This window comes from Sorex fumeus, unplaced genomic scaffold, assembly GCF_029834395.1.
Source record: "Sorex fumeus unplaced genomic scaffold, SorFum_2.1 ptg000128l, whole genome shotgun sequence".
NCBI lineage: Eukaryota > Metazoa > Chordata > Mammalia > Eulipotyphla > Soricidae > Sorex > Sorex fumeus.
In genome coordinates, this window is record NW_026606185.1 from 27,092,265 (window position 1) to 27,104,924 (window position 12,660).

Below are 12,660 nucleotides of genomic sequence, written 5' to 3' on the forward strand. Positions count from 1 at the left end.
GCCATATGGGCCCCTAGCATGTTCTAAGGGGGGGCACGCATGAAAATGTGTGGGTGACAGGGGCATGGTATGAGAGTAGGGGTTCACTGTTAGTCCTGGGGGCCAGATGGAGAAAAAACGTCTGCAGGAAGCCCCTATGGGAAACAGTTTGAGATGCCCTGCTGTAAAGAAGAGTCAGCAGCTCTGATAGGACTTAGAGATCAAGTTCTGTACCTGTCTGCAGTCAGGGGTGAACTCTGTAAGCTAAACCAGTAAAAACGCGAAGGGGTTTAAAATGACAAGAAAGTAAAAGTGGAATAATAGAACTGCCACACCTCCACTCACCCCAAAGAAGGACTTGGTGAAAAGAAAATGAAAGATACTCTAGATGACGGACTGGAGCAATAGCACAGCGGATAGGGCATTTGTCTTGCACATGACCGACCCAGGTTCGAATCCTCTGTCCGTCTTGGAGAGCCTGGCAAGCTACTGCAAGTATCCTGCCCACATGGTAGAGCTTGGCAAGCTCCCCGTGGCATATTCGATATGCCAAAAACAGTAACAACAAGTCTCACAATGGAAACGTTACTGGTGCCTGCTTGAGCGAACTGATGAACAACCGGATGACAGTGCTACTCTAGATGATGGCAATTCTCACAGCTGCTGAAGCTTCTTCTGGTGATAATGCTTCAGGTGAAGTCACTAATTATGCCAGAGAGGGAACAGGACCCAATTTTCTGAGTCTCTGAACTCTGGCAGCCCCTGCCTGGACTCAGTGATTTGCATTTTGTGGTCTATAGCTTCTCCCCTCATTCTCTGTCCTCACAGTCATCTGTAGGTCTCAGAGTCATCTGTAAGTCTCAGAGCTCGGACTTAGCTGTGGACTCTGAGTGTGTGGGACACAGGTTGGGGGCTGCGGCCCCCCGTGACATTTCCGTCACCTGCCAGTTTGTAACCTTGTTCTTGGTGCTCCTGTTTGAAAATAGCCCGTTTAATTTGCGCTCTTCTGTAACTCAGTAGTGAGGCGCTCACAGGTATCTGCATGACCTGGCAGCCTGCTTATGGGTGGGAGAGCCAGGCAGCTCTTCAGCACTTTGCCGCAGGACAGATGCATGGTCTAAAGCACAGAATGTAAAGGATGGCACTTAAAGGGCCGCAGAAAGGCCCTGTGTCTCCTGCAGGCGGGCTCTGGGTCCTGGGAGCTTGCCTGGTGGAAGCGCCCTCTCCTCCCTGCACAGTTGCCGAATAGTCTGGCTGAGGTTGGGTGCTTGGTGAATTCAGTGACAATCCTTCATTCTGATCCACAAACCAGAGCTGAATTCTGAATTTGCCATTGACCCCAGGGTAGAAAATTTCTTCCACGGTGATAACTACTGGATTGGGTTTCTGGTTTTTTTGTTTTTTTTTTTCTGAAGCAGGGTACTTTTTATTGAATGAAGCTTACTGAGAAAGATGCAAGGGAAGAGAAGGAAAGGAATAATAAGTTCAAGGTTAAACCTAAGCTTGAAAGAGCAAGCAGGCTAAGAGACATAGGGATAAGCAAGTGGGATATGTGTTCAAGAGAGAACAAGGGTTCAAAAAGCAAGCCTGATTTTTTTCAACATGATAAAACTGCATATTTATTTTCAGTCATGTGTACAGTTTGCTACCAGCCTACTAAAGAAGCTTGTTTTAATTCATTTTTGGATGGCAAATATGTAATTTCTGTATGCCACCATCATGTATTTGCAGGGTCTCATATTAGTCATTTTCAGTGATTAAACAGTGTCACACTGCTAACACGGCTGAAGATAAATATTTTACTTAACATCCTGAAAACATATTTTGTAAATAGAATGTGCTTCTATACATATACAAAATATACATAAGTAGTTTAATAGCCTTTAAAGTATTTTTTAAATACTCAGATTAGAAAAGGAGCCCTTATGCTATTGATAACTGCTGTTTCATTGGCATACATTTTGAGCTAACTATGGCCTCTTAATACAACTACATAGAGAACTGATTGCCCTGCATTGTAGCTGTCTTGGCAGTCTTTTGAGTTCAGGAGAATATTCTAACTCTGAAATGACTCGTGTGCTGTGATACAGTAAATCTACCTGTGCCTTCTGATTATGTATCTTGGACCTCATGTCTTCCTTTTATTCTCTCCAGAGAAAAGTTAAAGAAATGGATTCCCTGCAAAGTGATTTCACCAAGTATATCACGAATGCCGATGCGTCCTTGCAGCAAACCAGAGTGGTCCTGCAGCAAATGGGGAGAAGCCAGGAGGTAGGGACTCAATGTGTTCTCTAGAAAAGTGGAATTCAGATGCTACTGAGAAGCACTCTAAGATGGAATGAACTATATTTTTCCTACATACATACATTTATTGAAATGGAAGGAAATGGTGCACACAGATATTTACTGCAGTGCTGCCATAGGAGAGGGTAGAATGATGTGTCTGCTGTATGTCTATCTGCATTGCCTAATTTGTCTGCAGTCAGCATATGTTACTTTCGTGATTTTATATATATATGTATATATTTGTATATATAATGCAGTTATTTACTTAATAGAGCAACAAGCTTATCTTTACTAGCAGGAGAATTGGGGGGTTGCTCAAAGAATGGCATTTCTTAGAAAACCATTCTGTGTTTTATTTTGTTCACTTGGTGTTTTGACTATGCCCAGAGGTGCTCAGGAGCTACTCCTGTTGGGAGTTACTGCCAACAATTCTCAGGGGATCAAGCAATGCCAGGCATCAAACTCAGGCCTCCTAAATGCAAAGATGTGCTTCAGCCCTTTAAGCATCTCGCTGGCCCTCATTGGACATTTTAAAAATACTTTTGGTGATGGGGACTGAGGAATAGTACAGCGGGTAGGGCATTTGCCTTGCACATGGCTCACCCAGGTTGATCTCTAGCAACCCATAGTGGTCTCCTAAGCCTGCCAGGAGTGATCCTGGAGCCCAGAACTAGGAGCAAGTCCTGAGCATTGCTGGGTGTGGCCCCGCCAAAAAAAATACTTTGATGATTGCTATTTCTAAGCTAGAACATGATTTGGTTTAGTACAACTTTATGCTGATAACCGTGTTTGTAGAACATGCATCAAAAGATAGTGCCCACCGTAAGGGAAGTGCTGTAAAACTGGGGAAAATACTATCAGTATCACCATCTGAAACACCTAAGAATTAATTAGGTTTCTCAAACAATTACCTGTTCGTTGCCTTGTGAAAATGTGTTGCTTCTGACGATAGAGTATGCACTCCTAAATTTATACTCTCTCTGTTTACTTGGGGAAAACAGGACTATGAAAAGTTAGCTGCCTCTTTAAACAAAGCAAGGCTTGAACTGAGTGACAGAGTGAGAGAACTTTCCAAAGCTGCCAGCAAAACATCCCTGGTGGTAGAGGCAGAAAAACACGCACAGTCCTTGCAAGAACTGGCAAAGCAGCTGGAGGAGTAAGTGTGGGGAGCTCTGCCTACACCCTGCGGGGCCAAGTTCCCAGGACATGTGGCCCCAGGACGGGGGGCGGGGGGGGGGCAGGAGGTGGGGCCGATCTCCAAATGTGAGAACAATAGGAGGTACGTTTGCAACCATCCTTGGCCCAGAGCTGCAGTACCCACAACCTCTGGTTTTCGTTTGATGAGAGAATTGGGGACTCCAGCAGGGCCCTAGCTGCAACCAGAGCAGGTTGCCGGTGTCTCACCCACCTGTCTTCCAGGATCAAGAGGAACGTCAGCGGGGATGAACTGGTGCGTGGTGCCGTGGATGCTGCCACTGCCTACGACAACATCCTCAAAGCCATCAAGGCTGCCGAGGATGCCGCCAACAGAGCCAGCAGTGCCTCGGAGGGGGCCCTCCAGGTGGGCCCATCTGCTGTTTCCCCATTTGCCATCTCCCTGTCTGCAGAGAGCTGGGATTCCTTTTTCTGGATGCACAGGAAATGAAAAAAAGATCATTCTATCACTATTTTTTATATGACTTGAATTTTATTTTATCTTTATTTTATTTTTTTATTTTGTGCCCCACGCATGAAGCAGCTTTGGCCACCAACCCAGGCATCAAGCTAGGATGAACAAAGGACTGCTTTCCCCCTGACAGATATAAGAGCAACATCACCGATGAGATGTCTCTTTGCCTATTGCCAGGGGTCTGAATTTTAATTTTTGCGAGGGGGAGCACACCCAGCTGTGCCGAGTGCTGCCTCCTGGCTCTCTGCTCACTCCTGAGTGATCAGACCACATGGGGTGCTGGGAGCAAACTTGGATCAGCCGCATGCTAGGCAATTTGTGCTCTCCATTTCCAGAATTTTAATTTCTTATATTTAGTTTTTCTATTTGAGCACCATAGTTTACAGTACTGCTCACTGTAGAGTTTCATGCACATAGCATTCCAGCACTACACCCTTCCCCAGAGTGCCCACTTGCCATCACTTTTATCTCAGACAAAAGCCCGCTGCTGGACCACCACTTCTTGTACAGTCTACTGCAGCTTGCTCTAGCCATGAATCATTTATATATTTAATTAATAGTTTGATATATATAGCACAGTTTAAGAAATATTTCTAAAAATATGTTTATAATTTTATAATGACTATAGATATTGATAAATATTATAATTTGCTTCTTTATGATTTTATGCTGTAAATTCATTATTTTATCACTTACCAAGGAAGAGAGAATTTTCTGTAAGACCCTTGATAACCACTTTTCTCTGGTTACTTGGTCTTCTGCTTGTCATGAGTGTGGAGTCCTCTGGAATCTTCTAACTCCTTGTAATGTCCTTATCTAACAATGAAAACAATATTAAATATCAAAGAGTCAGGGGTTGGTCTTCTTAAAAGTCTGAAGATTTTCATTTCACCAAGATTCAAAACCTAATGTCAACACAGACCTCCTCTGTGAGTAGGAGAGTATTATAGCAGAGTCTGTGGGGAGACAAGACAGGGTCACCCACTACCAGCAGGTCACCAAGAAAGGATTACCAATCCTGACTGTGTTTTTTTGTTGTTTTGGGTTTTTTTTTTTGCTTTTTGGGTCACACCCAGCGATGCACAGGGGGTACTCTTGGTTCAGGCACTCAGGAATTACTCCTGGCTGTGCTCGGGGGACCCTATGGGATGCTGGGAATTGAACCCAGGTCAGGCCGCATGCAAGGCAAACACCCTACACGCTGTGCTATCACTCCAGCCCAATCCTGACTGTGTTTTGAAGCAGTCTTGATAGTTTCCTATCATTTACCATTTTTGTTATAAATTTTAATTATAATTTAGATTACATGTTGATAATAATATTGACATTCATGGTCTTGGCGTAAATAGTTACCTCACCTCACCACCACCAGAGTGCCTACCAGCCCCTCAGGAATCATCTTTTTAAACAACCCCCTCAAATTTGAACCTCACACACCAAAGACTAAAGAGTAGGATGGAAATATTACCAGATATTTTCTAAGGTCATCCAACTACATGAATAAGGCTGATAATGTTTTGCTTTCAGACACTGACAAATGAAGATCTTCCTAGAAAAGCTAAAACCCTGAGTTCTGACAGTGATACACTGTTAAAGGAAGCCAAGATAACACAGAAGAAGCTAGAACAAGGTAATCAGGGGCTGGGGATGACAGAAAGGAATCAATGGGGTTGTCAAGGGTTGAAAATGGGCTATGGAACCAGGAGGGCAAAATTGCTCTTCTTAAATCTTGTTATTGAAACAGATGTTACTTTGCTAATCCATGTGTGTTTGTTTTTTATGGAAGTGATGTTTCCTCCCAATAGTCAACATGTACTAAATTAGCATCTCATGACTGTAAATAAATCATGAATGTAATTGACCTGTATGGCTATTTAATTTAATCTTAGTGTTATCATGGCATTGGGAAGCCACATCAATTAGAGGTCAGTGCAGTAAAGGTTTGTTATTAAAAGTCAAGATAATATTAGTTTCAGGCCATAGGGGAAACTTAAGTTCTAAAATCTTGGCAACCAAAAGTAGCAAAACCCTCTGCTACTATGGAACATGAAAAAAAATGGGGCATAAGTCTTATCTTGGGAAATTTCTCATTTAATTATTTGAACTAAACAGTCTCAGTCTCACCACATTCTGTACTTTGTAATTGCTCTTGGTCGTCTCTGGTTTCCATTAGTCACGACCGAGCGGACCTCTGGGTCACAGGCCTTCTTCTGCTTCTTAGTTCCCATCAGGGGGATTAGATACCTCTATTAGTAAAATTTTTCTTTTTCATTTTAATCTTATTTCATTGGTTTGGGGGCCATACTTGACTTAGGGCTTACTTTTGACTCTGTGTTCAGAAATCACTTCTGCCTGGGCTTGAGGGATCATATGTAGTGCCAGAGATCGAGCCTATGTCAGCTTCATGCAAGTCAAGTGACTTTACCCCTGTCCTATCTCTCTTATCCTTGTTTTATGTTTTAAAAGCACATGCATGAAAAATAAACATTAAAAACATGAGTTAGCATGCAATCACTTGATTCCTTAGAAAACTTTGATAACTTAGATGGTCTGGTAGGACATCTGCACACTGTGCAGAATTTGAGCTGAAAGGTGGGGATCTGTTTAAGTAGAGCTAGGATGCTAAGCTATATTGCAGCTTAAACCAGGTCTGTGTTATTACTTAATCCATCTGCCATCAGTTTTGTCTTAAGAGTTTTCATTCTCATTTTCTATGACCCCCAAAGAGGTTGTGTTACCAGAAATGTCTATGAACTCTCTTCCTTTTACCCAAATGTCCTTAATTGTGTTATTTGGAAATCAATAGACACACATACTTTATGTGCATGTTTGTGTGGCTGATGCTCACGCACCACCACACCTTTCTCATACTCTAACTAAATGCATTCGAGAGCCCGGCAAGCTACCGAGAGTCTCTCGCCTGCATGGCAGAGCCTGGCAAGCTCCCCATGACATATTCGATATACCAAACACAGTAACAACAAAGTCTCCAATGGAGACGTTACTGGGCCTGCTCGAGCAAATCGATGATCAACGGGAGGGCCTTTACTTTACTTTACTTACATTTAGTAAGTACGTATGCAGAAATATTAAGCCCTGGATAGTGTCAGATACAGCTCCATATGCTTGGTCAAAGCAGTGAGCTAGGCTAACACACCCTTTCCTGCTCTGAGCAGAGACTTCTGACTTGAATAGAATGAAAGATGAGCATTCTCTGGTTATTAAGCCACTTCCTTTCTCCACGTGCATGTCAGGGAGGTTAAAGGCTCTGATGAGGTCTTGACCTTTATAATGGGGGACCCTAGAACTGAAACCTAGGCACACACAGTGAACATTGCCAGGGATGATCCTTAAGACACAAGTCTTGTCAATATTTTGCAGTAATGATTATATCAGAGCCTCCTGTACCAATGGGAAAAAACCCACAGGGTAATTTATTCTTGGTATTTTATTTTAGAAATCAGTCCCGCTCTCAACAACCTACACCAAACTCTGAACAGCGTGACAATTCAGAAGGAACTGATAGAAACCAACCTTACAGCCATCCGTGATGATCTCCGTGGGATACAGAGAGGTTGGCATCTCCTGAACCTGCTGGTTTGACATATTTTGCCAGCCTTTTCGGAGTCTTATCCATCCCTGTTTGTGTATGTTTTAGATGACATTGATGACATGATCAATAATGCAAAGAGCATGGTCAGAAATGCCAATGACATCACAGATGAGGTTCTAGATGGGCTCAACCCCATTCAGACAGACCTGGAAAGAATGAAAGACACCTACGGGACAGCACAGAGTGAAGACTTCAACAAGGCCCTCACTGATGCAGACAACTCCGGTATCAGACATTCTGTAGACAGGATATGTTATCCATTTGGGCAGGAAGGTTTTTTTAAATTTTTATTAGTGAAACACCATGAGGTACAGTTGTAGATTTACAAATTTTTGTGCTTGGGTTTCAGTTATACAATGATCTGCATCCATCCCTCCACCAGTGCCCATTCTCTACCTCCACTAATCCCAGTATCCCTCCCACTCCCCATCCCCCTATCCCACCCTGCCTCTCTAGCAGGGCACTCCCATTTGTTCTCTCTTTCCTTTTGGGTGCTGTGGTTTGCAAAAGAGGCATTGAGTGGCAATCATGTTCGGTCTATAGTCTACTTTCAGCATGCTTCTCTCATCCTGGGAGGATCTTCCCAACACCCTTTATTTGGTGCTTTGGGCAGGAAGTTTTATATTAATTTTAATTCTTCTTGTGTAAATTCTGATTTCATAAATTAAAATGTTAAGAGAAAAAATGTCATAATACACTGAGAGTCTAGGTTTTCCTATTAATTAGAATCCATTATAACTTTTCTTGTAATCCATTAGCATTGCTATTGATTTTCCCTCAGATAGTAGAAGTCTATGTCTCTGGATTTAAATCTTGATATTGAATTATTACTGGTATGAAGCATCAGAAAATAAAGACTTATTTTTTGCTATTGTGGTTGAGAAAGAGGATACTTAGATTGCAGAATAAAATCCACCAGGTATTTAGAAAAGATTTTACTTGATTCTCAGTTATCCTGTACATTTGGAACACAAATACACCATTTGACAAACATTGTCAATAAAAATATCTATTTTTAACCTTTTCTCAACTCACAATGATAGATTTCTCTTTGATAATCTCACACACAGTAAAGAAGCTAACCAACAAGCTGCCTGATCTTTTGAGCAAGATTGAAAGTATCAACCAACAGCTGTTGCCTCTGGGCAACATCTCTGACAATGTGGATAGGATTCGAGAGCTAATCCAGCAGGCCCGAGATGCTGCCAACAAGGTGGGCATGTGCATACATTGCCAGGGAGCAAGACGGTTCCCTGATAAGTCATCACATTCATCAGAAAGGGAAAATGCTCAGTTTCTTGCCTTTATTCTTTATTGACTTACAATGTGGACATTCCATGTCCCCAACACTTCTTCATCCCCTAAATGACCCAGGATGTCAGGACTCTTAACCAGTTTCCTGTCCACAAACTTTCTGCAAGCAGGAAAAAGGGTTATCCCCTGTGCCCAGTGGGGAAGATGTTCATACATGTGAAGAAAGAGTTCTATGATTAGAGAATGTTTAGGTGATATTACACAGGGCCTGCTCCCTCAGTGTAACTTGTGAGTTGTAGACACCACCTCTCCTGAGGATGGACACATTCACACAGATGGTGCTGAACATGAGTTACAACAAGGTTTTCTCACTGGGCGCTGATGCATCAGCTTTTTTTTCATTTGAACCTGCTATTATTTACTTGAATTCCTGACTCTTCTTCAACTCTTAAAGTTGGTTTTATCCTCAAATATTTTTCCCAGCCACCTCTATTCCCCTCAGGGAAGTGCTTGGTGGGGAGAGCTGAAATGGTCGGAATCCAAGTCATCTTCGCAGAGCCATCATGGTTGATTTCTCAGCTCATTATTATTTCCTTTTACCTCAAATCTGCATTTACTTCTAGGGAAGGGAGTTCAAAGCATTCCTCAATCCTTCCCTGCCACCCGTCCCAAATTGATAAATAGGAAGAACTAGAATACTTTATTACCCAGTTCCCAGAGCAGTTGTATGAGTTTACAATCCACCTCTAGGAAATAGTCACATTAATTTGTTCCTTAGAGTACCTTTGGAAAGGCTGATACCTCATTGAAAGGAGTAGCCACAGAGACATAAACTTGGAGCAAATGCACCTTCGTCTTCTTAAGTGTTTGATGCCATGACTTCATTTCTGGCAGGTTGCTGTTCCCATGAGGTTCAATGGTAAATCCGGGGTTGAAGTCCGGCTGCCCAGTGACCTGGAAGATATGAAAGGATACACATCTCTTTCTTTGTTTCTTCAAAGACCCGAACCCAAAGAAAATGGGGGCACGGAGAATATGTTTGTCATGTACCTTGGAAATAAAGATGTAAGTATAGCTTAGGCATTTCTTTTGTTTTCAAAATATGGGTTTTGAAGTGTCTGATACAGTGATGCCATAGCAGAGGAAAACCCATCAACATGCCCACACCACCCTTGAAGACACCTCCTGTCAATTGTGACTGCTTATCTGCTGTAAGATCTAGAGGTCTTACCCGACGGGCTCTACATGTGAGCATGTGGGTGTACACCTGAGTATGTACACATGCAGGGATTAAGATGAGCACAGCCCGGGCAGCAGTATGGCAGCTTCATGGAAATAAACAATGGCTTGTTCTCATAGAACAGAGATTCTCTCCTCTTCCTGCCCTAGGGCAGCATTTTCCTCAGGTCTGGAGGTGGGGTGAAGGAGAGTCTGTGGATGAGCCTGGTATCAATGAAGCCCCTTCTGCCTAAATAATAAGAACTTCAATTTCCCTGTCTCTTCATAATTCTAAAATTTCAATCACTACCACTGTAGGCACTTTTGAATGATTTAGTTTAGCTCTTCTTTATTTTCAAGAACACTTCTATTTTATTTTATTTTATTTTATTTTTTACTTTTTGGGTCACACCCGGCGTTGCACAGGGGTTACTCTTAACTCATGCACTCAGGGATTACTCCTGGTGGTTCTTGGGGGACCATATGGGATGCTGGAAATCGAACCCGGGTAGGCCGCATGCAAGGCAAATGCCCTACCCACTGTGCTATCACTCCAGCCCCCACACTTCTATTTTAGAGTACAGCTCATCACTAGCTGGGTTAGGATACAATGATTGGACATGGAATGTCAACATTATTATTTCTCACCCTTTCGTGCTTCAAGGTGTTGGTACTTTATGCTTATGCTCACATGATTTAGGTTTTATATAATGACAAAATATACATTGCTTTATACCAAACACCTACTGAGTGCCACGTCCTGCATTTAAAATAGACACTTATTTTTTATGTATTTAATGTCCACTTAAATGATTAAAATGGTAAATTTTATACAATATATAAATTACCACAGTTGAAAACAAATTATGCCTGCCTTTGGAAGTTCACATTCTAATAGGGAAGGAAAATATATATGAAATTAACCGTGATCATATACGGTTATGCAATAGAAGTGTGTACAGTATGCTAAGAGAACATTCTATAGGAAGAACAAAAATGACTTAGCTCCTTTATCAGATTTAAATATAATAGAGGGGCTGGAACAATAGTACAGAAGGTAGGGCATTTACCTTGCACGCAGCCAATCCGGGTTCAATCTCAGGCATCTCCTGTGATCCCCTGAGCACCACCAGGAGTAATTCCTAGGTGCAGAACCAGGAGTAACCCCTGAGCATCACCAAGTGTGAACCCCAAAATCTATATCTTTACCTGTCTATCTATATCTATATCTTTATCTATGTATAAAGAAGGTCTGAGTCCATATCTAGCGTAGGGCCACTCCCTGCAATGTTCTGGGGCCATGAGGGACAGACATGGTGATACTGGAGAGGAGAGTGGACATGCAGAAGATATAACCCAGACCTCAGACCTGCCGGCATGTGCTCTTACCATTTGAGTCATATCCCCAGAATCTTTATGGCAGAGGCTTGGTAGCTTTTTGCAGATTAAGTCAATGGGGGGTGAGGGAGGCAAGGGAGAATTGAGAATAAAAGAGTGTTCTATGGTGAGCAAAACCAGCTGAGATATTAATTATATGCTCTATTTATAATACTGTGTACAAGGATGCACCTCATTTATTTTGTCTGCCTGAGTATTATTGATCTTCAACTCACTCTTTAGTAATTGGAAGCATACTCGCATGGAATGAGAGTTTGAGAGAAGTATGTGAAGCATTCTAAGGTGGGCTTCATGTCTCCAGTCTTCCAGGGACTACATTGGCATGGCAGTTATCAAGGGCCAACTCACATGCATCTACAACCTGGGAGATCATGAGGCTGAACTCCAGGTGGACCAGATCTTAACCAAGAGCGAAACCCAGGAGGCTGTTATGGACCGAGTGAAATTTCAGAGGTACAAATTATACTGATTGGTGCTCTTTGTTTTTGGCTTTGTTTTGTGATCAGAGCTACAGTACTTGGAGGGATTATACCTGACTCTGCTCAGGAGTGACCTCTGGTAGTGCTTGGGGGACCATTTCTGTTGCTAGGCATCAAACCAACATCAGCTGCATTCAAGGCACATTGCCTCCTGTTCTATTTCTCCAGCTCCAACTGTTGCCCTTTGTTAATCTATCCATGCCTATGGAACTTCTATTGTGTATCTTGGCTTTGATGTTTCCATATAATATATGAAAAAATATATTTCATATAATTTTTTCAGTTTTTTACATAACTTTATTATCCAATTTATGTTTAAACAGAATTTACCAGTTTGCAAGGCTTAATTACACCAAAAAAGCCACATCCAGTAAATCGGAAAGTCCTCAATTCTATGATATGGAGAGTGGAAACAGCAAAACACTCCTGAATTTGGATCCTGAAAATGTTGTATTTTATGTTGGAGGTTACCCACCTGATTTTAGAGTAAGTGAAGATACATAAGTTTCAATTTGTTACAATACTATTAGCCAGGGCTGGAGCCATAGCACAGCAGTAGGGCATTTGCCTTACAAGCGACCAACATGACCTGAGTTCAATTCCTCCGCCCCTCTCGGAGAACCCCGGCAAGCTACCGAGAGTATCTCGCCCGCATGGCAGAGCCTGGCAAGCTACCCATGACGTATTCGATATGCCAAACACAGTAACAACAAGTCTCATGATGGAGACGTTACTGGGCCCGCTCGAGCAAATCGATGAACAAC

At 42.4% G+C, this 12,660-nt stretch overlaps 1 protein-coding gene and 1 pseudogene across 1 annotated transcript in view; one reads left to right on the forward strand and one right to left on the reverse strand.

Moving 5' to 3' along the window:
- The window catches only part of LAMA3 (laminin subunit alpha 3), a 270,464-nt gene that overhangs the window by 215,249 nt on the left and 42,555 nt on the right, over positions 1-12,660 (forward strand). The window contains exons 49-58 of the mRNA XM_056138444.1: positions 2,134-2,250; positions 3,267-3,421; positions 3,685-3,826; positions 5,462-5,564; positions 7,392-7,508; positions 7,593-7,772; positions 8,618-8,760; positions 9,696-9,866; positions 11,719-11,870; positions 12,220-12,382. Of these exons, the coding sequence (XP_055994419.1) occupies positions 2,134-2,250; positions 3,267-3,421; positions 3,685-3,826; positions 5,462-5,564; positions 7,392-7,508; positions 7,593-7,772; positions 8,618-8,760; positions 9,696-9,866; positions 11,719-11,870; positions 12,220-12,382 (1,443 nt within the window). The remainder of the gene's footprint in view (positions 1-2,133; positions 2,251-3,266; positions 3,422-3,684; positions 3,827-5,461; positions 5,565-7,391; positions 7,509-7,592; positions 7,773-8,617; positions 8,761-9,695; positions 9,867-11,718; positions 11,871-12,219; positions 12,383-12,660) is intronic.
- LOC130045600 (uncharacterized) lies at positions 3,980-4,116 on the reverse strand (annotated as a pseudogene).